General features: G+C 35.6%; 1 protein-coding gene across 2 annotated transcripts; it reads right to left on the bottom strand.

Moving 5' to 3' along the window:
- Positions 1–3,974: 3,974 nt before the first annotated feature.
- LOC130409667 (uncharacterized) lies at positions 3,975–21,359 on the bottom strand. 2 transcript variants are annotated; one of them, XM_056733776.1, is made up of 2 exons: positions 21,298–21,359; positions 3,975–4,773 (listed from the first exon to the last, which is right to left on the bottom strand). In XM_056733776.1, the coding sequence occupies exons 1-2, from the start codon at positions 21,341–21,343 to the stop codon at positions 4,049–4,051; spliced, it is 771 nt and encodes a 256-aa protein (XP_056589754.1). In that variant the 5' UTR covers positions 21,344–21,359; the 3' UTR covers positions 3,975–4,048. The 2 variants fall into 2 exon arrangements, with proteins under 2 accessions (XP_056589754.1, XP_056589755.1); XM_056733777.1 differs by having other exon boundaries at positions 21,123–21,332.
- Positions 21,360–22,172: the final 813 nt, after the last annotated feature.

Raw genomic sequence — 22,172 nt, 5'->3', positions numbered from 1 at the left:
ATTATGCTCTTTAGCAAATCACTATTAAACATTCCACATTTCAAATGGAGGCAATATTAAATGTCAATATTATATATGTTTTATTATTAATATTATTATTAAATTAAATAAGTGTTCAAAATATTTATCTAAATAATAATCATCACCATCTCCGCGGTTATCATATTAAATAAGTGTATACAATATTTACATAAAAAATAATAATAAAACAAAATAAAAACAAAATTGTAATATTTAACATGTAATCTTTTATTATTGTACATATTTATGTTAATTATACATTTAATTTTTTGATATTTCATTATACAACAATTTTTGGACATATATTACATATTTTTTTTGGTGTAGTTCCAAAATCTACGAGCAGGGGCTATTTGGACTAGATAGAAAACAATTTCCCATAATGCTGTTTATTTTTTGCAATAGATTTTAAGGGTCCACCATTGTTAACAAGGAAGTCATTCAGGTCTGAGTTAATAAAAGTTTAAAAGTAACAGTGTGAAAGGGTGCGTTTCACATTCAGATGAACCACACTCTTTGTTGACATTGCCGATGGCTAGAATTGTGATGAAGGGTTCATTAAGACTGCCTTACAGACTGTGGTGTCAAAGGTTTTGAAGAAAAAACAACTTTAGCGACATTGTTTACCTCAAATCTCTTTTATTTGTATAAAAAATTATATTTGCATTTGCGCACAAATTTATTTTAATTTTCAACATATCCATCAGATACTATTACATTACACAAGAGCATTTGTTGTTGATTTTTCTATTTTTAGGAAGATCTTTTGGGAATTTAGATCGATCCATCATTAACACAATGTTCTGCTGTTTTAATTCGAGTTTGAGGTGATTCGACAACTTTTTCAAGCTTCTCGCCACATGCCGAGCAATAGCACAGAACTCTTTTCATCTGTCTTCATCCATTACACTTCAATTATGATCTGAATCATTCACAGATCACACCATTTAATTTGATTTGGTTTGAAATCATCTCTGTAAGGCACATCCATTTGCCATCATCGATTTTTGTCATATGAGAAGAGCTTTTGATGAGAACTTGTTGAAAGAAACTCCTAGATCGGAACTTTCCTTCAACCGGTGACCTGAAAGAGACTTTGAGTTTGAAGCTATTCTGCTGACAGAGGTCATCCTGACATTGTGTGAAATCGCAAACTATAGCGATCCATATCCTGCTGTCACAGCGTGCTGGGGAATATGTGCTCCCAAATAAATAATGATGAGATCGACGATTCTCTCTGAATCTCTGTTACTTATATAAAAATTTGAAAATTACAGCATACCTTGTTTTTTAAATCAAACTGACCAGTCGTTTCAAACTTTACATACCCTGGAACTTAATGTATCGTGTTTCCGTCTTAAAGTGACAGTTCACTCAAAAATAAACATTCTGTCATCATTTATAAACCCTCTTGTCATTTCAGACCTGCGTGACCTTTCTTCCGCAGAGCACAAAAGAAGATATTTTGAAGAAAGTTGGAAACTGAACAGTGCTGGCAACCAGTCACTTCTATTGTACAGATACAAAACCAATGCAATTTAATAGGTACCGGTTAACAACATTCTTCAAAATATCTTCTTTTGTGTTCTGCGGAAGAAAGTTGTTGTATTTACACATTGTAACAAATGCAGACTTTAAATACATTTTCTGTCCATTCTAGTAATGATGTGTGGAAGAATTCACCCAATGAATGAAATATTTAACCTCTTCATATTTCCAAATGATATCAAGCCTCAGTAGAATCATTTCAAAGCTGTAACCACCCTCATCATTTTGAATCGCATAGCCTAATGTTTGCCAATTATTCAGCATTGACACGGCGGTGTTATCTGTGCTCACATTGTTATGTGTGCCTTTCTCATATGTGCATATGCATGCGCTGAAATAATGATGTGCAATTTACACAATTAGTTTAAAAGCTGTCCTTACGCATGATATGAATAATAATGCTGGAAGTCATTACTAGAAACTAATTCCTCTCTGAGTGGCTGAGAGAGGCTCGGTAGCACTGGAGGATTTATCACCTGTTGGCCGGACGCTTCTTTAATATCGTCTGACAGGATCTGAGCAGGTGATTGATGTCTGTGCTGCTCTGTCTGATGTGTGCGCGCGTGTGTGTGTGTGTGTGTGTGTGTCTCAGCCGACCACGGCACACCTTTGGGAAAGGTTTATATGTTTTTAATATTATACTGTAGGTGGGAAATAAATATATACAACATCAAAGTATCCATCCGTCTGTCATACAATATTTTATCATATTGGAAGAGTTTATGTTGCAAAAACAGATCACTAAAAATTTTTCAAAAATCATGTTTGTATTGTTCATTTCAATTAATATCAATCAAACTGCAGTAAGGTTGCTTTGATTAAGTTACAACTTAACTCAAAACATAATCTTTGAACATTTTTAAAAACTGTTTTTCTGTTCTGTCTTATATAATTAAATTTAATAAACTCTTCATGAAGACATCACATAATAGTTAACAATATTTTTAATTGAATATATTATTTTTATTTAAACAATATTTAAATATTTAAAATGTAATATTATGCAATATTTTTTTATTAATGTTATCATTTTATTAAATTACATTTTTAAAATGGAATACATTTAAATTAAATATATAATTATATACATAAATTAATTAATAATATACATTTTAATTAATATAATTTAGTATTTATATATAAAAAAATAAGGTCATCATTGATGGTCCCGTTACATCTTATGTATTGAACAATGTTGTATGCACTAAAGTGACCCACAGAAAAAAGAGGCTTGCACTGCTAAGCTCTCCAATAATTCAGTAATAGTGTTGTTTAACAGGACATGGATTTGAGTCTCAGCGATTTGAGTTGTAAACAGTAGACTCTTTATTCTGACCTACACAATAGACTTACATGCATTAACTTTGTTCTAAAAGCATTTAAAACCTTCAGTTGCTTTCCATGGCGGTGCATTTCAGTATGTGCAATGACATTCAACTTTCCCCTTAAAGTATCTGAAAGTACCATCACAAAAACTAAATTTGTATTATATTTTAAGTATATTTTGGATAGTAAGTATACTAGTATCAAATTATAACTACTATTTCAACACTACTTAAGACAACATTGGCTTTTGAGTTGATAAAAGTTTACTGAAACATACTTGAGGTAGTACAAAACAGTTTAACAGTAGTTCAAAAAGTACTTTACCACTATGTTTCTTGTTTATACTGCAAGAATCTTTATAGATGTACTGGTGGTTTACTAGTGCACTAGGTTTTAGCCCAGTTTATGAATGTTTAGTTGTTTTATATGTTTTCTTAAAGTGAACTTAACATCATATTCCGACCTGATCTCACGAAAATTTGTAACTATTCGTGCTGGCTTATTCCGCAGAATTTGTGCATTGTCAAAAGAATAAAAGCACTTCTGAAACATCACTGTTTCATTACATTCCCTAACATCACTGGCGTGAAAGTCCTACCAAAATGTGCGAAGGAAATACAAATGATGTACAAATTCATATGAATTAGCCACATTTTTATGTTTTTGCCGTGAGATTGTGCTGTGAGATATTCATATATACTCATATTATATTACATTATATCATGTCGTTATGTTTATGTTATATTGTTATCTTGATCAAAAAGATTGACTACACAGGCCAAATAGACTTACACATTTCAGTTAGCTATTTCTGAGAGGTAAATAAAATGAGACTAAAAGTATACAATCTTCCTTTAAATATAAAATAATTATTCTAATAGCACAAGTCTGTTTTTGTAAAGGTTTAAATGATTAAAGTACTATTTATAATAGATACACATCATCATATTTGTATTGTTTATTGCATGTGCTTTTTCTTTAATTCTAATATCACAAAGACATGACATTTTCCAAAAAAACACATACTTCTTTTAATCTGGTTGCTAAACCCTAATCTGGCATGCATACTGGTTTTTTTCAGTGAGTGCACTGTACTGATTGTCTCCAGATGTTACATACAGCATCAAATGTTGTAAAACAGTTAACATCTTATTTATAGGTACTTCTCCATTCGTATCATATCGATCCTGGCCAGTTTTGACACCCAAGGGTAAGTGTCTATGTCGCTATTTGTGCAGGTTACTATAAAGCCCAGTTTGCGGAACAACGAAATAGCTGCCGTTTGTGGAGAGCTGATCTCCACGACCACACGAGAAAGTCCCTGTTTCTTACAGAACTCTATGGCGGTCTCCACCAGCTGGGTTCCCAGACCCTTACGGCGCTGAGGAAGAGACACGATCAACTGAAAGATGCCCCCCAGGCTTGTTCCTAAAGACCCTGTGCCGTCCACATTACCGTTCCAACAGTCACAACATATTCCGTCCTTTACACCCACCACAGCCAGAAGCCCGGTGACCTTTGACCTCCCGTTGACCTCCGTCTCCGCCAGCCAGAAATGATTCACAGGGTTATCCAGGAAGTTGGCCTGAATGTCAGACATTTCCACATCCAGCCCTCTTTTCAGGAAACTGTTGTAAATCTCGTAGCAGCAATAGTAAATCAAACTGACCCACGCGCCGCCGAAGAGCAAAGCCTGGAGGTAGGAGCTTCCTCCAAGAACATAGCCTGCCACCGAGATGCTGAGGGTCAAGCCAATGTGGTCCGTGTGTCTCATGGCTTTGAAGAAGGCTGGATAAATGTGCTCCATAATTCCAAAGCGGAGGAGAGAGATGACCGCAGATTTATCTGTTGACTTGTAGGGACGAATTACACATTGCACTGCAAGAGAGGAGGAAAAGATTTTAGTCTAAGTGTTTGGCCCATGAGGCATCATATATATATATATATGTATATATATATATAGGAAGAGAGAGAGAGAGAGAGAGAGAGAGAGAGAGAGATAAAAAGGAGAGAAAGAATTGAAAGAAAGAAGTTGGGGTGGAAGGTAGGAAGGTTGGAAGAGAGAGAAAGGGGAGAGAAAGATACAAGGAAAAAGGGAAAGAGAGAAAGGAAGGAATCAAGAGAATAAGGATAGAGAGATAAAAAGAAAGAGAGAAAGGAAAGAAAGAAAGAAAGAGACAGGGAGAAGGAGAGAGAGACAGACTGACAGACAGAAGTTAAAAAAGAACTAGAGAATGGAGTTAAAGAAAGGAAAGATTCAGAGAGTAAAAGAATAAAAGATGTTAAAAAAGAATTAGAGAAAGGAGTTAAAGGAAGGAAAAATTTGATGATAGAAAGAAGGAAAGATTCAGTGAGTGAAAAAAAGAAAGAAACAAAAAGAGTTAGTGAATGAGTGAAATTAAGAAAGAAAGAAAGCATTCTGCAAACTACATGTTACTACTATTGAAAAATGTAAAACAAACATAACAATATTCACTTTGGATAAAAGCTTCTGTCAAATTAATAAATGTAAATGCGAATATTAAAAAAGGTTTGTGATTAAATAAACATCACATTTGGTGTGAACGAAAAAAAAACTTGATTCATATATTAAAAAGAGTTGTCACAACTCTCTGTTCACTCACATAAAAAATCTAAAGAATAACGTATTGTATGATTTTTTAACAAATGCACTAAAGCACAAGCTATTCCAGTCCTCTCATGCTAATTGAATTAACAGGAAAGGCAGCGACACCCTTGAACAACTCCCTCAACACATTTACACCCATATAAAATACTCAAACTTACAGTTAGTCTTTTGTGCCATCGCTGCCTCTCGCAGTTAAACACACTTCCACTCTGTGTGAACTTTCCTCACAGTATGAGACAAATAACCTCTCACAGGCCAGCTCAGAGAAAAAAAACACAACCTGCGTGTTGTTGGTATTTAATGCGATCGGCACTAATCTCAGACTGTTGGTGTGATGAAGTTTGAGTATGACTTAGAAACACAAAACACAGTGTTTCTCTATTATTATTAACTTTTCATTTGAATCCTTTTTATCATTATAGAGTTGTATGTGTTTTTAATACTTTCTTCTTTCTTTGTAGCATAGTTTGTAAAACAACAAAATGACGCTGTATATTAAATGATGTGCTGTATAGATAGACTCACCCTGGCTTTGCTGAGTCTGTTTGCGAGCTGCAAATTTGGCCTGGGTTTTATTTGTGACATCCCAGAATGGTGTCAATAATATGAGCTGTTAAAGTTGATACCTCGCTGCGCTTTACAAGCCAATACTCTCGCCTAAAACTGTCACTGCAGCATTTTAAACAAAGCTGCCAATTTATCAATGACACTTGTATTGTGTTTTCGCTTTTTTAATCCAACCCTAAAACCATTTTAAGAATTCATTATCGCTCCATGATAATTTATGTATAAAAACTTCCACGCCTTCTGATGGATCTAGTACATGTTCAGAGCAGATACTTTTTTATATTAGAAATGATTGGGTTCACTTTGCAGTGTCGTCCACCTTGTGTTGTTTAGTGTGCATTATTTTAACATTGAAAGCATAATTCACCTGAAGTCTAAATTCTGTCATAATTTATTCACCCTCCTGTGGTTCAAAAGCTGTGTATGATTCTCCTAATGTGGAACACAAAATAAGATATTTTGAGAAATGTCTCAGTGGTTTTGTGTTCATTCACCGGAAGCAATGTTGTTTGGTCACCCACGTTCCTCAAAATATCTTCTTTTGAGTTCTGGAGCAGAAAGAAGTCATACAGGTTTGAGATGACATAAGCGTAAATGGTGTTGGGGCGAACAATCCCTTTAACACATATTGCAGGTCCTTCTTTATTTTATAACTAATCCAAAAACTAATAGTTTAAAGTACAAATCCTCAATTTCATGAGATTGAAATGACATACAGGTGGTCTCCCACCAGGCACTTTCACACACCTGCGAGGCGTCAAATCTACTCGGAGAATATTAGCTTCATTTCCATTGTTCCTCCAATACCATGCTGCTGTGAACTCCGGTGCTAAAGGATCTAACGCCACCTTTCACGTGCATTTATTTTAAGCGCAAAAATGCATAAAAAACTAAAAATCTCTGTCGAATAAATGCAAGCAATTGCTGTTGAGCACTTGTGTTCTTTTAATATGTTCCATTATATTTATGTTCACCATCCAGATGACATATTTATGAGGACGGCCAATTTGCAACTAGAACATTGCAAACCATTGTGTAATTTTTTCTCTGTGGCCTGAGCACAACAACGGCACAGTTTACAGAGAGATTTAAAGCCTTCTACCGATGATACTCCACACAAAACACATTTTCACTTCTGTATCTGATTGTGTGGCAATATATGCAAACGTTCGGACTTACTTTCATCAATAGTATTAATAGCACTTGTGCAACCACTTTTGTCATCCTTTTTTGTTCCCAACAGCCAAAAAGTTTACCTCAAGGTAAACTTTGTCAGCCTGTATAGGAAGACATAAGAACAAATGACATCTAAGCAAACACATAAAAACACTCAATAACAAAAAACGCAACTGATTCTTTTCATAAAAAAGTCCAGGAAAACTTTTGTCAGGCAAAGTATTTAGTCGCCAAATAAATGTACTGTACATTGAAAGTCTAGACATTATTCACAGGACAAATAATGCTCATCCTAAAATCTAAGAACCTGTTTAGTTAATATTTGTGGTGAAAAGCATGTATTCCACATTATTGGAATGCAAAGCAACATAAAACACTTAAATGTTACATATTGTCATTTGTTTTGATGTTTAAGCGCCAGACTGTTGTGAGTAATAAACCTGTGTATGTCAGTGAAGATTGAATTTTCTGTGCGGTGCGACAGATCCTTACACCTGCTTAAATCAATAAAAACCCCTCATGAATTGCAAAAGGAGGTGAGGGTCAAGGGACTCTTGAAGTTTCTGGCATAATTTAAAGCATGTCGGTCAATTTGAAATTTCACGCTTTGCGACTTGCTTTATCCTGCATGTTAATCGTGAATCATATCATGCAGAAAAAATGAAATCAGTTTTGTTTCTGTGAGGTTTGGATAGTCTTTCTATTTCCAGATGGCCAGACAGGACACTTATTAGTGGGATTTCAGAACAAAAATGTCTCTACAGTTTCTCACATGGCATTTTTATTGCTCTTTCTCAGCTCTTGAGAATTGGAAGTGTCTCAGTTGTGTTTCAGTATCAACTTTGTTTCAGAAGAAGAGGAGACTAAAATTAGAAGCAGGAGACAGAAGTAAAAGGTTATGTGTGATTTCAGAGCAGTCCAAGAGAAACAGTTGATATATTAGATAGATTTAAACTTTTAAGACATACACAACAAAGAAAAATATTAAAATTTTCCTGCATCCAACAATCAAGTTTGATCTTCACAAAATTAAAGCATGATCAATTTGTCCTTCTCTTAATCATGAAAATGTTTTATTATAAAAATGTTAAGCCTCTTTCCCGGTGCATCTTTGTTATTGAGGAAAACATTGAGCTATTATAAATAATTCAGCAAACTGCTTTTAATAACCACATTATATTTTGCCGGTTACCTCGGGTCACATCAGTCTCATTTGAGACTAAAAAACTGCTGAAAAACTAAAACTATATCACACGACTCTTCTATAGTCTCACTTCCAGCAGCATTACATTTTCTATTTTTAAGTTTTTGTTACTTCAGACAGCTGTGATTGCTCTGATGGGTATTATAAACGACAGCTGAAACCTACAAAGTTTATATAAAATAAAAAGAGAGAGAGCCTCAAACCCATAGTAGAAGATTATTATTATTTTTTTCATCTCTAGAGAGCTTACTTCTAATAATGACTTTGTGTCTGCATGTTTAATTTATATCGTTGATATTGTGCCTCTTAAAAAAAGGTACAGTTAAATTTTGAAATCGGTCCTCAAACCAACAGTACATCCCAATGCAACTTTAATTGCTTTTTACAAAAACAGTGAAATAGTGAGCAGATTTTTGTCTTTCACAACAGACATTCTAATTGGGATTGTAAACACAAAGCAGAACCCGGCATGAGCACACCAGTCATGTTTAAATCAATCAGGCACTGAGAAAAATTTCTGATCTTCTCTTTAACCGAGCCCAAACACCAGAAAAAAGTGAAATAAAAACAATATCCCCTTAACAATATAACATTTGGAGATATTTTTTTTTTACAAGAACCTATGAGGGATTCCATTTCTGCAACAGAAACTTTTAAGGATGAAGGGTTCACCCCAAAATTCTTCAAACCTTGTAGATATTTCAGAAAACCTTGTCCACCAAACAACATTGACCCCCATTTACCTTCAGTGTTTGAACACAAAACCACTGAGTCATTTTTCAAAATTTCTTCTTTTGCGTTTTACTGAAGAAAGACTCATCTAGGTTTTAAACAACATGATGTATGACATAACAACATGACATGAACAAACAGTTTGTTTTTTGGGGGGGGAACTGTCCTTCTAGGTCAACTACTTCTCATATTTTCTCCTGTGATTCGTAAAGACTTAAGTGCCAGTTTGGAGAGCTCAACAATGTCTCAAACAATGCTTGCTAACATGTCAAAATATGCAGTCAAAAGTTAAAGGATTTCAACTCTTATCATTAAAACATTTGTCATCACATTCCTCCAAGACCAAATCATTCATTTCTATCCACTGTTAACAACTGCCTTCCTAATTTATGAAACCTAAGGAATATATCTGTAAAAAAAGCAAATCCTCATGAGACATGACCGCAAATCCCGGCAACATCTGAGAAATAAATTTGCATCTGAATAAAATAAATGTACATACGTGAGCAGCAAGCGAAATCACAAAAGCTTTACAATATTTTTGCAATTGACAATAATTCGATTATGCATGCAAGAGTCTAACACTATCAGCTCCTTTTAACACATTTTAACATGACTTAATCCATTTGAAAGATTTCCTCCAGGTTGAGCATAATAAAACAATGAATAAAAAAAATCCACAGATTCGACTTGAGCATTCTTAAAATTTATTATTTTACCAACTATAAGTTTGTTGTCCTAAAATAATTTCCTGTTAGGAAGGTTTATTACTGTTATTATTTTACTTTACTTTATTCTTTATTGTCATTGTAACAAGTGATAGTATAACAAAATTGAGGGTGTACTCACAGTGCAGAAACAATAAATAAAGAATATTAGAAATACAAAGATATTGCACAGGTAAGGCATGTCAACAAATTTCTGAAAATAATCCATGAATATTGCACATTCTGTACAGATTCTAACTGGATGTCATAAAATATTGCACAGATGAAATATTTTTCAGACTATATTTCAAACTGTAGTTTATTTTTTTTATAATATTATTTGATGATAGATAATTAACTACTAGTTACAAATTACATATTCAATAGTGTAATATGATTACTGTACAAATTACTTTCTCCAAAAAGTCTTTAATTACCTAGTACTAATTACTTTCTATATGCTATATCAAACCTTATTAGTAACTGATTCAAGGATAGACATAAAGGTTATTTTAATTCATTCAAATAAATAACATAAAACTACATAAAGTAGTATTACTGACCAAAGTATTAAAATGTGAGAGTTATACATTAAAGCATGAATATTAAAGTTAGACTTTGAATTTTGATGTCAGTTCCACTTTTTCACACTCAAATATTACACAAAGTATTTAGTCTAGTTACTTTAGAAGTAACTAATTCAATTATAGAAAAATTAAAGTAATCTCTTACTACCCCTTTTTTACAAAGGAAAAGTAATTAAATTACAGTAACTAATTACTTAGTAACTAGTTACACCCAACACTGACATCTCCCGGAAATTATGTCCTTTCAAGGAACTAAAGTTGAATGTGTGGAGAGTTACAGATCTTTGGGTATCATATTTGACAATAAATTAAATTTAAGTTACATATTGATAAATTACTTTTGAAGCTTAGGCTTAAACTTGGTTTCTTTTACAGAAATAGGTCTTTATTTTCTTTAAGTGCAAGGAAATATTTGGTATGTGCTACATTTTTATCAGTGTTCGATTACAGAGATTTTTTATATTTGAAATCATATTTATATCTCAAAGGACTTGGCATTGTATTTCATAGTGCTTTATGTTTTGTAACGGGTTGTAGTAATCATTTTACATCTTTGTACAGTATATTCGTTGAAGCTTTCATTGGTATTGTTTTATTTTGAAATCAATCTGTGGCTTAACACCTTCTTACTTATTTCTTAGGGTTTCAGATAAGAATACAAGCTACAGTTTACGTTCACATTACTTTTTACATCTTAAGGTACTGAGCTAGGAAGGTAAGGATTGAAATACAGTGCCTCTTTTGCTTGGAATTATTTACAAAAGGTTGACTGTACTCCCGTCCGTAAATGAGTTCAAGACACTATTAACTAATTGTGTCTTTGTTCTTTGAAAGTTTGTTGTTGTGAATTATGATTGTTGTACTTGTATATTTTTTATATGAAGCTGCTGTCTTTGCCAGGTCCCTCTTGTTAAAGAGATTTTAATCTCAATGAGTTTTACCTGGTTAAATAAATATTGAATGAAAGAATGAACACACTGACAACGAGTGACCCGGGTGGGATGTATCTTTCATGATATTTTGTGCTTTTTTAAGTCAAAGGGCACTGTGTAGGCCTTCTGGACTGGGGAGACGGCACCCAATGATTTTCTCAGGAGGATTTTTTAGTACATGAAAATATATTGCTTACTTAGTCTAACTCTCTCCTACAAACCCAGACTGGAATCCAAACATCTGTTTATCCATTACAGATGGTACATGCAGAACATTGCTGGGAATAATTTGGCTTGTGAAAACAGACATAATTTAGTTGTGTAATGCCTAGTAAAGCCAACGGTTAACACTGGAACGACACTTATCTGAAAGCATTCTTCTTCTCTAAGTGCTGGACTAAGAAACCAATAAAGGGCCAAACATTTCGGTCGTTGTAGATTGAAGGAAAACAAAAGCTTGCTGGAGTCGCTATATTGCAATTTGACGCCGTTCTCTTCCCCCAGGGAGCTCAGGACTGCGACACAGGCGGCCGGGCGGATCTATGCCAAATTCCATCTATCACACTTAAAAAAAAAAAAAAGAACCCGCCCATGTCTGTTCAACAGCACACAAGCGATATTTGGAGGTTTACAAAGATGCTTCGAACGGACACAACGGGCCAGAGCTGTCACTTGTGTACCAATCTTTCTGACGGAGAGCTGTGTGAGCATTGCGGGCAAACGCTTCCCTGGTTTTCATTAGAAGGAGTCCACAGTTGTTTAAGCGTAACTGTCGGATGGGGACACCGGTTCAGTGTTGTGGGTTCGAGGTGTCACTATATTAATAAATGATGCTGGAGAACAGAAATGGTCTCGGAGGAGAGCGGGTCAGAGTGGATCTGTCCCTGTAAAACACAGCCGACTTGTAAATGACTTCAGGTGTTTTATTTCAGGTGACATGAGAAGTCACACCTGTGGATGGCACGTGCTGAAGCGGGCAATCAGAAGGGTGGCACATATGCCCACTTAGGCTAAGTTTTAATAATCATAAGTAAATAAATAAGTTTTAAATTTAAGAGGATAGAAAAGTCCATACTACAAATGTAACCATAGCAATACAGAGGAACAAAACTGTTGTGATTTTTTAGCTAATGAACAATAGAAGGGCATTCAAACCTAAAATGTTAAGCTAAACGTGGACACTAGCTATCGATAGTCTAAATTATTCTTGGTGTGAGCTGGCCTTTAAAACAGAAGTGAAGTTAAACAGATATTGAACAGCTTTCCTGTAGCTCAGTGGTTAGGGTATGGCGCTACCAATGCCAAGATCATGGGTTCAATCCCAGGGATTGCACATACTCATAAACAAATGATGTAGTATCATGCAATGTAAGTCGCTTTGGATAAAAGCGTCTGCCTAAACGTAAACGTAGCCATGAGAAAAATAATGTGTCGAAGCCGCTAATCTAAATAAATGACTGGATTGCTCATGATGTCATTACGCTGAAGCTACTGCGCCGCGCCGCCATCTAGGTATGCCAAAATGTTCTATTAAATTAAAAAAAGTTATCACATATTAAAGATAAAACAGTAACTTACACAGTTTTTATATCTGAAGTTTTACAGTACATTCTTAAAAACGCACAATGAGACACCTCAGCTAATAACAAATGTGCTTATTCTGAAATCTCAATACAGATAGATGTATGTTCTTTAAGTAAAGGAAGCTTTATTTCTAAACCTTTACACATGTGCCATTACAACAGTGTAATAAACACTCACCTTCTACACTTTGATTTCTGTACGTTGCTATTCTGTAAAAACAGGTTTTTTATTTTGACCGTAAAAGAAATTACACTCTCTGTCAGTTGGGTATACCAAGATGGCGGCACGATCGCTTCCGGTAGCTTCACTTCCTGATGTTGGTTTAGTGTTCTAGGCTCAATCCAGTTATTTAAATCAGTGGTTAAAGCTTCTAATTTAAAGTCAAAGTACCCAATAACATGCAAGAGAGAAAAAAATTGTTTAGGTTGGTCTGTATAAATGTGTCTGAAAAATGAATAAGTATAAAAATATTGGTAAATTATCAAAAGCAAACTTTATGATCAAATCTGACTGATGAAACCAATAAACACTCATTAACACTGGTGGAAAAGCACTTCCGGTTACATTTTATATTTATTTATTATTACATATTTTTTTAATTGTATAGGTATATAATTAAATCTTAAAGATATCGTTCGTTCGTTTTCTTCCGCTTATCCGGGGCCGGGTCGTGGGGGCAGCAGTCTAAGCAGGGATGCCCAGACTTCCCTCTCCCTAGACACTTCCTCCAGCTCTTCCGGGGGGGACACCGAGGCGTTCCCAGGCCAGCCGGGAGACATAGTCCCTCCAGCGTGTCCTAGGTCTTCCCCGGGGTCTCCTCTCGGTGGGACATGCCCGGAACACCTTCCCGGGAAGGCGTCCAAGGGGCATCCGGAAAAGATGCCCGAGTCACCTCAGCTGGCCCCTCTCGATGTGGAGGAGCAGCGGATCTACTCTGAGCTCCTCCCGAGTGACCGAGCTTCTCACCCTATCTCTAAGGGATCGCCCAGCCACCCTGCGGAGAAAGCTCATTTCGGCCGCCTGTATCCGGGATCTTGTCCTTTCGGTCATGACCCACAGCTCATGACCATAGGTGAGAGTAGGAACGTGGATTGACCGGTAAATCGGTAAAATCTTTAAGATATTAAAAAAAAAAAATTGGTTAGATATGTTGTTTACGTCTTCAGACAGCAGTTACCTTATTAAAGAAATTTAGATGAAAACGCTGAAAAAACGTATCACAAAAAAGCACGGAAAAACAAGACTTTTAAATAAAACCAGTATACTGAGACCTGTTTTGTTAAATCCTTTAAATCCTGTAGCAAGATTAAGGTATAGTGTATAAGTTAAGTATGTTTTTCTATATATTCCTTGAGTCAAGTTTAGAACTTTCAATGTACTTAAGAAGAAATAAAAAGAAAACTATGAAATTAGGAACAAGGAGAAGAATACATAATCTGGAGAATTTATAAAACGATAACAGAATATGGTTATAATAAATATTAGAATTAAATATGAAATAGTGCAACATGATAACTTTCGGTTAGTTCAGTAAGTACCCTTTAAAATTAAATGAACGATGACCTATCATGCTGGCAGTGCAGATTTGAGGCAATAAGGTAGAATTACTAAAGTTTATACATTTTTTCAAAGCCGCTCTTCACATTTGAAATTATATTCAGATGCAATTTGTTTTGCACTTACACATGAAGTCCTAAAACTGACATTGACAGGAACCTCGGTTTGACGCTGGTTCATTTACACATTTCTGATTTCCGCAGCCCTTGATTTTTTTTGCCAAATAATTTCATAAATTCATAATTTTCTTAATGACCCAGAACATGTATTACGTACCGAAAATGAATAATCGCTGCAAACTTCGAACATCCCTTTTAAAACAACAAAGCAACTGCATCTCAAAGATGAATTATGAACTTGTTTGCGAAGGGAATTAAGCTCTGAATGTTTCGTTAAAGCTGAGTTTAGAAAATACTTTCATGAGAAATGAAGCTTGGCTCCTGCTCCCTTCTCACTTTTAAACACACTCAATGGGAGGTGAGAGAGGGAGAGAGAGAAAGCGTTTATAATACACTTTGCCAATGTTGACAACAACTCTCAAAAATGACCACCCACAACTCCTGCCAGACTGGTCTATAAGAGCCTCACCAACAGAGACCAGGTCAGATCTGAGTGCCTGTTCACGCTTTGTTTCTAAATAGCGCCGGTGCTTTTAAAGTCTGGCACATTGTAATTCAAACAATGAATCACAAATCTAATATTGTTTATCATAAAACATTACAGGCATCCGTTAAAGATTAGTTATGTTAGTTACGGCCTGTAAAAGAAAAGAATTAGCCATATGTCTTCTACTGGAGGAGTCTAATGAGAATTTAGTTTCAAAGAAGAAAGTTTGTCTTGCATAAATTGGAAGATATTAGGAAAGTCAGGGTTGGCTCTTTGAAATGTGCCTTCCAATTTGAGCAAAAAATGACTTTCCATTTTATCTCCTTATCAACTAAATCTACAAAAAAGAAAGAACTTTTCAAGCTTTTATCTTTAATCAACTTGGAAATGCATTACCGGTGGAGAATTTAAGAGAAACTGACTTTTCTCTCCGTGCATTTCATTTGTATAACCATTAAATCTGCCGGCCATGTAGACGAATGCAAAGTACAAAGACTTTCACTATACATCCATTAAATTGAATAGAAAAAAAAGGATCGATTCGGCATGTGCTTTGGTAGGAAATGGTTAAACTAAACCCTATAAATGTCAGTCTCTCTCTCGTCTGTAAGTGTCCCTGACAACTGACCTCAGCGAGACGTGACCGGCACTGTCATGCAGTAAATATCTGTAAACATGCTGCGATTTAAGTCAATTGGAGTGCTGTGAGATTTGGCCACCGTGGGATTTGAATTAGAATGGCAAATGAGATGGCAGATGTTGAAGCGGACCGTCAGATGTTCAGGGATATTGGGGTTACGAGGCGGTCGACCTGCTCGCAGTGGTCACCTACTGGACAACCACTGACATGGGATTGTGATCTGTATTTATTGAAAGATGCTGAATTTAATTTGCTTTCCACAATAGAGAATGCATCAACTTGAATAGAGAACACACATCAGGTTTTATTAGAAATAACACTGAGCGACTTATGTTTTATGAAACATCTGTTCGTAGGAACCTTTTTGTTTTTATCATTCCATTAAACAAACAGTTCACACAGAATTTTTATGTCATACTCTCCCACACGTATTCCAGACTTTGATGTTTATGAATTTCTTTTCCCTGTAAAGACAGAGAGAGATTTTATAGGAGTAATTCACCTTCAAAATGCAAATTCTATCATCATCGCAAAGAAAGATATTTTGAAAAATGTTGGTAACAGAACAGCACAGCCCCCCCATTCACATATCTTGTAACCAATGCAATTGAATGGGGGGCTGTTAACAACATTCTTCAAAATATCTTCTTTTGTTTTCTGTGGAAGAAAGACATACAGGTTTAAAATGACTTGAGGGTGGGTAAATGATGATAGAATTTTCAATTTGAAGGGGAACTACAGGTTAAAGTGGGCTTTCAAGCTTGTTTCTGACTGGTATATATTATGGAGTATTTGTGAAAAACGGTTCTGATTCTGCAATGCTGCATAAGTCATCTAGACAACCACAATTTTCCTTCCATGCCATCTATAACTTTGAACTCTACATGTTTTATATATCTATGAAATGGAATAAAAATTGCTTATAATGTAGCTTATAATGATGTGAATGTTGGTGCTCTAAAGTCCTCTATTCCACAAATCATAACTCACATGGTTAAATCTGCTTCAAATGGGCCTACTGCGCCATCGTAGCAGTGTAAAGATGTTTTTGATCATCAAAAAAAAAGACTCACAGCTCTGTTTTGCATTGGTCTACTGTAGTTTTATGTATTTAATCTGCTTGGAACAAAAGCACAAAAATCTTCATTTTTTGTTCTTTAATCTATTTGACTAAATTACCAGATAAAGCAACAACACTTGAAATGAAAAAGCATTCATATATATAAACAAAAAGCCTTTTGACTGCTAAAGAAACGTCGCTCAATCCCTCGGTAAACTCTAATGTCTTATTTTATACATCAATTCACTAAAAGTTAGCTAATCTATCGCACCTCACTGTACAAGAAAAGGCGGTCACCCTGACAAACCCCGGCCAACTCCCGGGAATAAAGCAGTTACCACACTTACTGAAAGACGATGAATGTTTAATCCTTCATGCCCAATAGTGTTTTGTCCTAGAGCATTGCAGATGGGAGAAAGAGAGAGACAGAGACTGAGAGAGTTGATAAAAGTTCTTTGTGTTTTCTGTGAAATCTGTTTTGCTCTTTTCTCATAGTAATGGATGACAGATTAAGAAGAATATTGATGGATAACACGCTGGGGATGTTCTGAAGACACATTTACTTCCTTATTCAGGGATGCATGACAATAGCATTTAAGAGTTACCCTGGTCTCATCACTCGCCAATCTGGAGAGTGGACCAATTTATCCAGAAATGTCCTGTTTTCAGAGGTAGCCTGACCAAACTTTTTAGCTCAATAATGTTTAAGACTGTGTATAATCCTAACCCTAACCCTAACCCTAAAACAAACTTTATTGCTCAGACATTGAATATCTAGAAGCAAATATCCACATCTACAATTACTCTCTTTGGCGTCTATAGGAAACAACTGAAACATTATAGATTTCTTTGTCTTAGATATTTCTACATACCTCACATCACGTATATTGTATTAAACATCATCACTGAACATGATAGACACCAAACTATATTTATACTCGTCAATCTCTTACGGTGCTCAAAAGTTCCATGTTGAAAGAACTATGTTTCATGTTAAACTTCTTGTTTTAAGTTTCATTTCAACATGTAAAATCCTAAATAAAACAGCAGGTGTGTGAAGTTTTCATTTTAATAAATATCATTAAAAAATACATAGTATTCCTAGATAATGTAAGTAACTAAACATGATCAATTAAAATAATTTAACGGATTCAAATTAGTGACCTTATGAACTCTTCAAAAGGTGAAAAATCCAGTCATTTAAATTACAACATTCTTGTTCCAGACTTCCAAAAAAAGAACCACTAGAACCCCCAAATACTTTTCAAATATTTAGGTTGTTTGAATATGAGCATTTCTGCCCTTTTCTTCACTAATTGCCAAGTTTCTGAACAATTCTCACAGCCACTGAATCAGTTTCTATACGTGAGTTCCCATTTTAATGTAGTTGCACAGCACATAGAGCTGGATTTCTATTCAAACGAGAGAGATGGTCTGACATGATGATGCAGACTGAGCTCTTGGTAATATTGTGCTGAGAATGACTGATTCAAAAAAATCAGAGCAGAAAAAAATGATCCGTGATTCTGTAATCAGAACATCTTTCTATCTGCCCTTGGAAGGGAATGTGAGGGCTGGAGGCTTTAAAATGACTTCCAAATCCAAAACAACATTGACTGTACCCAATAAAGATGAGGGAAAGACTAGTACATAGAATAAATTGCATTAGCAAAAAAATGTGTCACCCTTGTTATGCTCATCTTGTGTAACTTTTTTGTAGAAAATTGGCCACCGTTTTTATCATACGGTTTCAGCGGCAACAACATAAACTGTCATGTGGCCCATACTTAACCTTGGACCCCTGCGTAGAATCAATAACTGTTCAGCGGTTTTAATTTAATATGATAAACACGAAAATATTCATATAAATTAAAACTTAAATAAATTCTTATATTATAACCAAACACAGGCCGAACGTTAACTTCGGGGCCAGGCATCAGATTGAAACTAATGACGGTGAATAAGGACTGGCTTTTTATGCTTTGAAAGGGATGCAAAATCCATAAAAATATTTAAAAAATGTGTCAATTCCAAATTTTTGATTCATTTTCAAATGTTCATGATTTATAAATTTCATTATTACTTTCGATTATTGTGAATTATTTGTGTTAAACAGTGCTCCCATCACAAAAAATGACACACCTATGCCAATGACATCTATTGTCTGCTACTTCAACTGTCTTGTTTTAATCTGTGCGTTCCTTTTAAATTCAAACATATAATAAAATGGCTTCATTCAGCATGCATCAACATCCAGAGCCGTGATTGAAATGTCATTACTGGCAAATGAATTCATCTACGAGTCCCTGCAACTGATTGCTTTCTTACTGCAAGTCCATCTGGACAAACCGAGCGTCTCCTTCACACCAAATCCACAATGAGTTCCCTTACACGGCCCACGCCACACGCCGTACCGCACGTCCCTCAGCTCGTTTCCATTCCGCATCAAGCAGTGCGAGTTCGGGGCAAGGTTCTTAATCTGCCACAAATCCCAAAGCGTTCCCGTACATGTCTAGCTGTCATAATCTCTTCTGCATGGACTGTCGCCCGAAGGGCCTTGTTTTCCATCAAGTGCGCAGGGGCTGTTGAATTTACTGCTTTGCGACAACACTGCAGTCAGTTTGAATATGCTACGTATCAGATGTTCGTAGAATCAGAGTAAAGTCGCATTTGCACAGTCAGACTTCAGACAAGAGGTGCTCAGTGATGTCATTAGATGTTGAGAGTATTTCTCCAATCCTGCTCTATCACATCTGCACTAAAGAATACAAAGACCCTGCCTACATCCAAGCATCTTATGTTATGGGTTATGGAAAGATGCGCAGTTTAGAAATAAATAAAACTCTGTGTGAGTATTGCTAGATACAGTACTTACACCCCCTAGCTAAAAAAACAGTTTAAAGGTTTATGTCACAGCTTTCCAAAATATTTGATATTCTGACAAATACAGCACACAATTAAATGTTTAAGAAATTAAGCATTCAAATGATTAAGAAAACCAGATCAGATTTATCTTTGAGGGATATACATCTGTGACCCAGTCTGTGAAATTCAGGCTTAAGTCATTTAATCACATTATGAGATAACAAGCATCAAAGTATGATTTCAATTATTGATTTTAATATTTCATTTTATATTTGAGTCAGTCAACATTAATTGATAATGATGATTAATGATATCAAGATTATATTTTACAGAAGTTACCTTATATACAAAATTCTGTAGAAAGCAGTAAATCACAAAAAAAACTATAGCTCCGTTTACATTTTGGTCAGAAATTATAACTGTGAATGTTATTATTTAAATACTGAAAAGGATTGTGGTAATTTCAAGGCAAAACACAGATATGCTCATCTTTCTTGATTGAAATCAACACCAAGCCACAGTAAAATAACTATCTTCCATATTATCCATCTGTTAACCACTGATTTCAGATCTGAACACATTACAGAATAATCCACAAGCCTTAGTACGCACCATGAAAACGCATTACAAAATTTGTGTTGTTTGCTTCAAGGCAATTGCGTTTACCTCTGACACTACATCTCTATGAAGTTTTCTGTTGTATGACGCTCCAGGGAGAAATTGAGCAATAAGTATGCAGTTCCCCGAGGGGAACGAAGAGAGCACATACAGACAGATTTGTGTTCCTCTCCCATGGGCGCACAGAGCCCCATGCATTTACCATCTGTTTTGTAGGCACAACAGGACTGTGGACAAATGTATAAACAAGGCGTGTTTTAGCAGCTTGTTAGTGTGAGAGATTCAATCAGAAATCTTGATGAGGCAGTGGTGACCTTTTGATGTAACCCTAATAAATTGTCTGATGTTGAACATCAGGTGGGGTCTATAGCGTTATGTGTCTGGAATGGAATACCTTGAGGAAACAGAGACCCCTAGCGGAAATGTTGTGAATGTGCACTGTTTTCGCAGCATCAGACTATATAAAAAGCGAATGAAACCTCATGTACTTTGAAGAAACATAGACCGATATAAACAGAACGAGACAGCAACAAGCTAAAAACAAGCAGGTTTTTCAGAACTGAATGCAATTTATTGTGATGACTGGACTTTCTATCAACAAGCTAACTTCAACTACTACTGGGCATACGACATCCAATGTTTTCATCATTATTAAGCGAACTGTTTATATGTGCGCTATACTAACAGCAAGTGCAAAATTATTTACCAATTTTTTTATAAAAAAGTACAGTTTAACTACGATTAAAACACCTGTATCACTCACAATAAAATAAGCGGTCCATGGAGCAGTTCTCAGTATTTTTCCCTCAGTTCTCGTGGGATAGAATTGACGTTGGCTGACGCTGTACAACATCCGGTTATTTTTCACCGTTATCCAACCATTCCCTGAGTCTGAAACCGCGTACTAACAGTACGCACTTAATTAAAAAAGTACCTACTTGACCACTTTGGCCTGTTCCTGCGATGTGTCAAAGACGCCGCCATATTGGACGGGGCAAGACTATCCAATAAACCCACACAAGTGAACGGATGAGCTGTGTCTTATCAATGACGTTTACATTTCAGTTCTTGACAGTTTTCAGGGGGGGTAATAATAATTTCCTGATCAAAACAGTAAATAGAGAATGTGTTTGTGCTATAGATTTAGATCACTAACAATGGTTTGAAATTGGTTGATTTTTGTTGCATACATGTGTGTCACTACTATGTGGTGTTTGTTTTTTAGCGCATAAATAAGATCGAAAGTTAAAAGCTTCTCATGTCCCTGTGTTAATTGTCAAAATTGAACACGCACACTGCTTAAATCTGGAATGGATAGCACTTGGCGAGAGGATGCCCATGAGCTGAAGGAACTTGTTAATTGAGATCTCAATTCTCCAGAGGTCGCCCACCAAAGCCTCTCACTTTGTTTATTTAGCTGATATTTTATCAGATGGAACAGGCCACCCTCACAAACTGTCTTTAATTAGGCCAGTACTATCCTTCACATCCATCTGTCTGTAACAGTGGGGACCAGACGCCTGCCTGCTAATGAAAACTCACAATCAAAACAGCTGGAATTGAACAGCTCACTTCTGTATGGGCCAATTAACAGTTCTTCCACCATGTTTGCCGATGTTCACTTGGTAATGATGCAATTAGATGGGAATAATTATTATCCTTTTTCGTTTAGCTGTTTTCGCATGTAAATGACAAACCAATTACAGGTTTGATTAAATATTATCTCCTCTTGAAAACTGCACAGTAAAAACCTAGAGAATTATAATCTTGGAGGGTCATAAAGCTTCAACATACAATGTGGCCAAACATGAAA

The sequence above is a fragment of the Triplophysa dalaica genome, chromosome 20 (genome assembly GCF_015846415.1).
Source record: "Triplophysa dalaica isolate WHDGS20190420 chromosome 20, ASM1584641v1, whole genome shotgun sequence".
Taxonomy (NCBI): Eukaryota; Metazoa; Chordata; class Actinopteri; order Cypriniformes; family Nemacheilidae; genus Triplophysa; species Triplophysa dalaica.
This window is presented reverse-complemented; position numbering and strand designations above follow the sequence as displayed.

Coding starts and splice junctions, on each gene's coding strand:
- LOC130409667 (XM_056733776.1), bottom strand. CDS start 21,343: ATGGCGGCGTCTTTGACACATCGCAGGAACAGGCCAAAGTGGTCAA. Junction 4,774..21,297: donor GAACAGGCCAAAGTGGTCAA/GTAGGTACTTTT, acceptor CCTCTCTTGCAG/TGCAATGTGTAATTCGTCCC.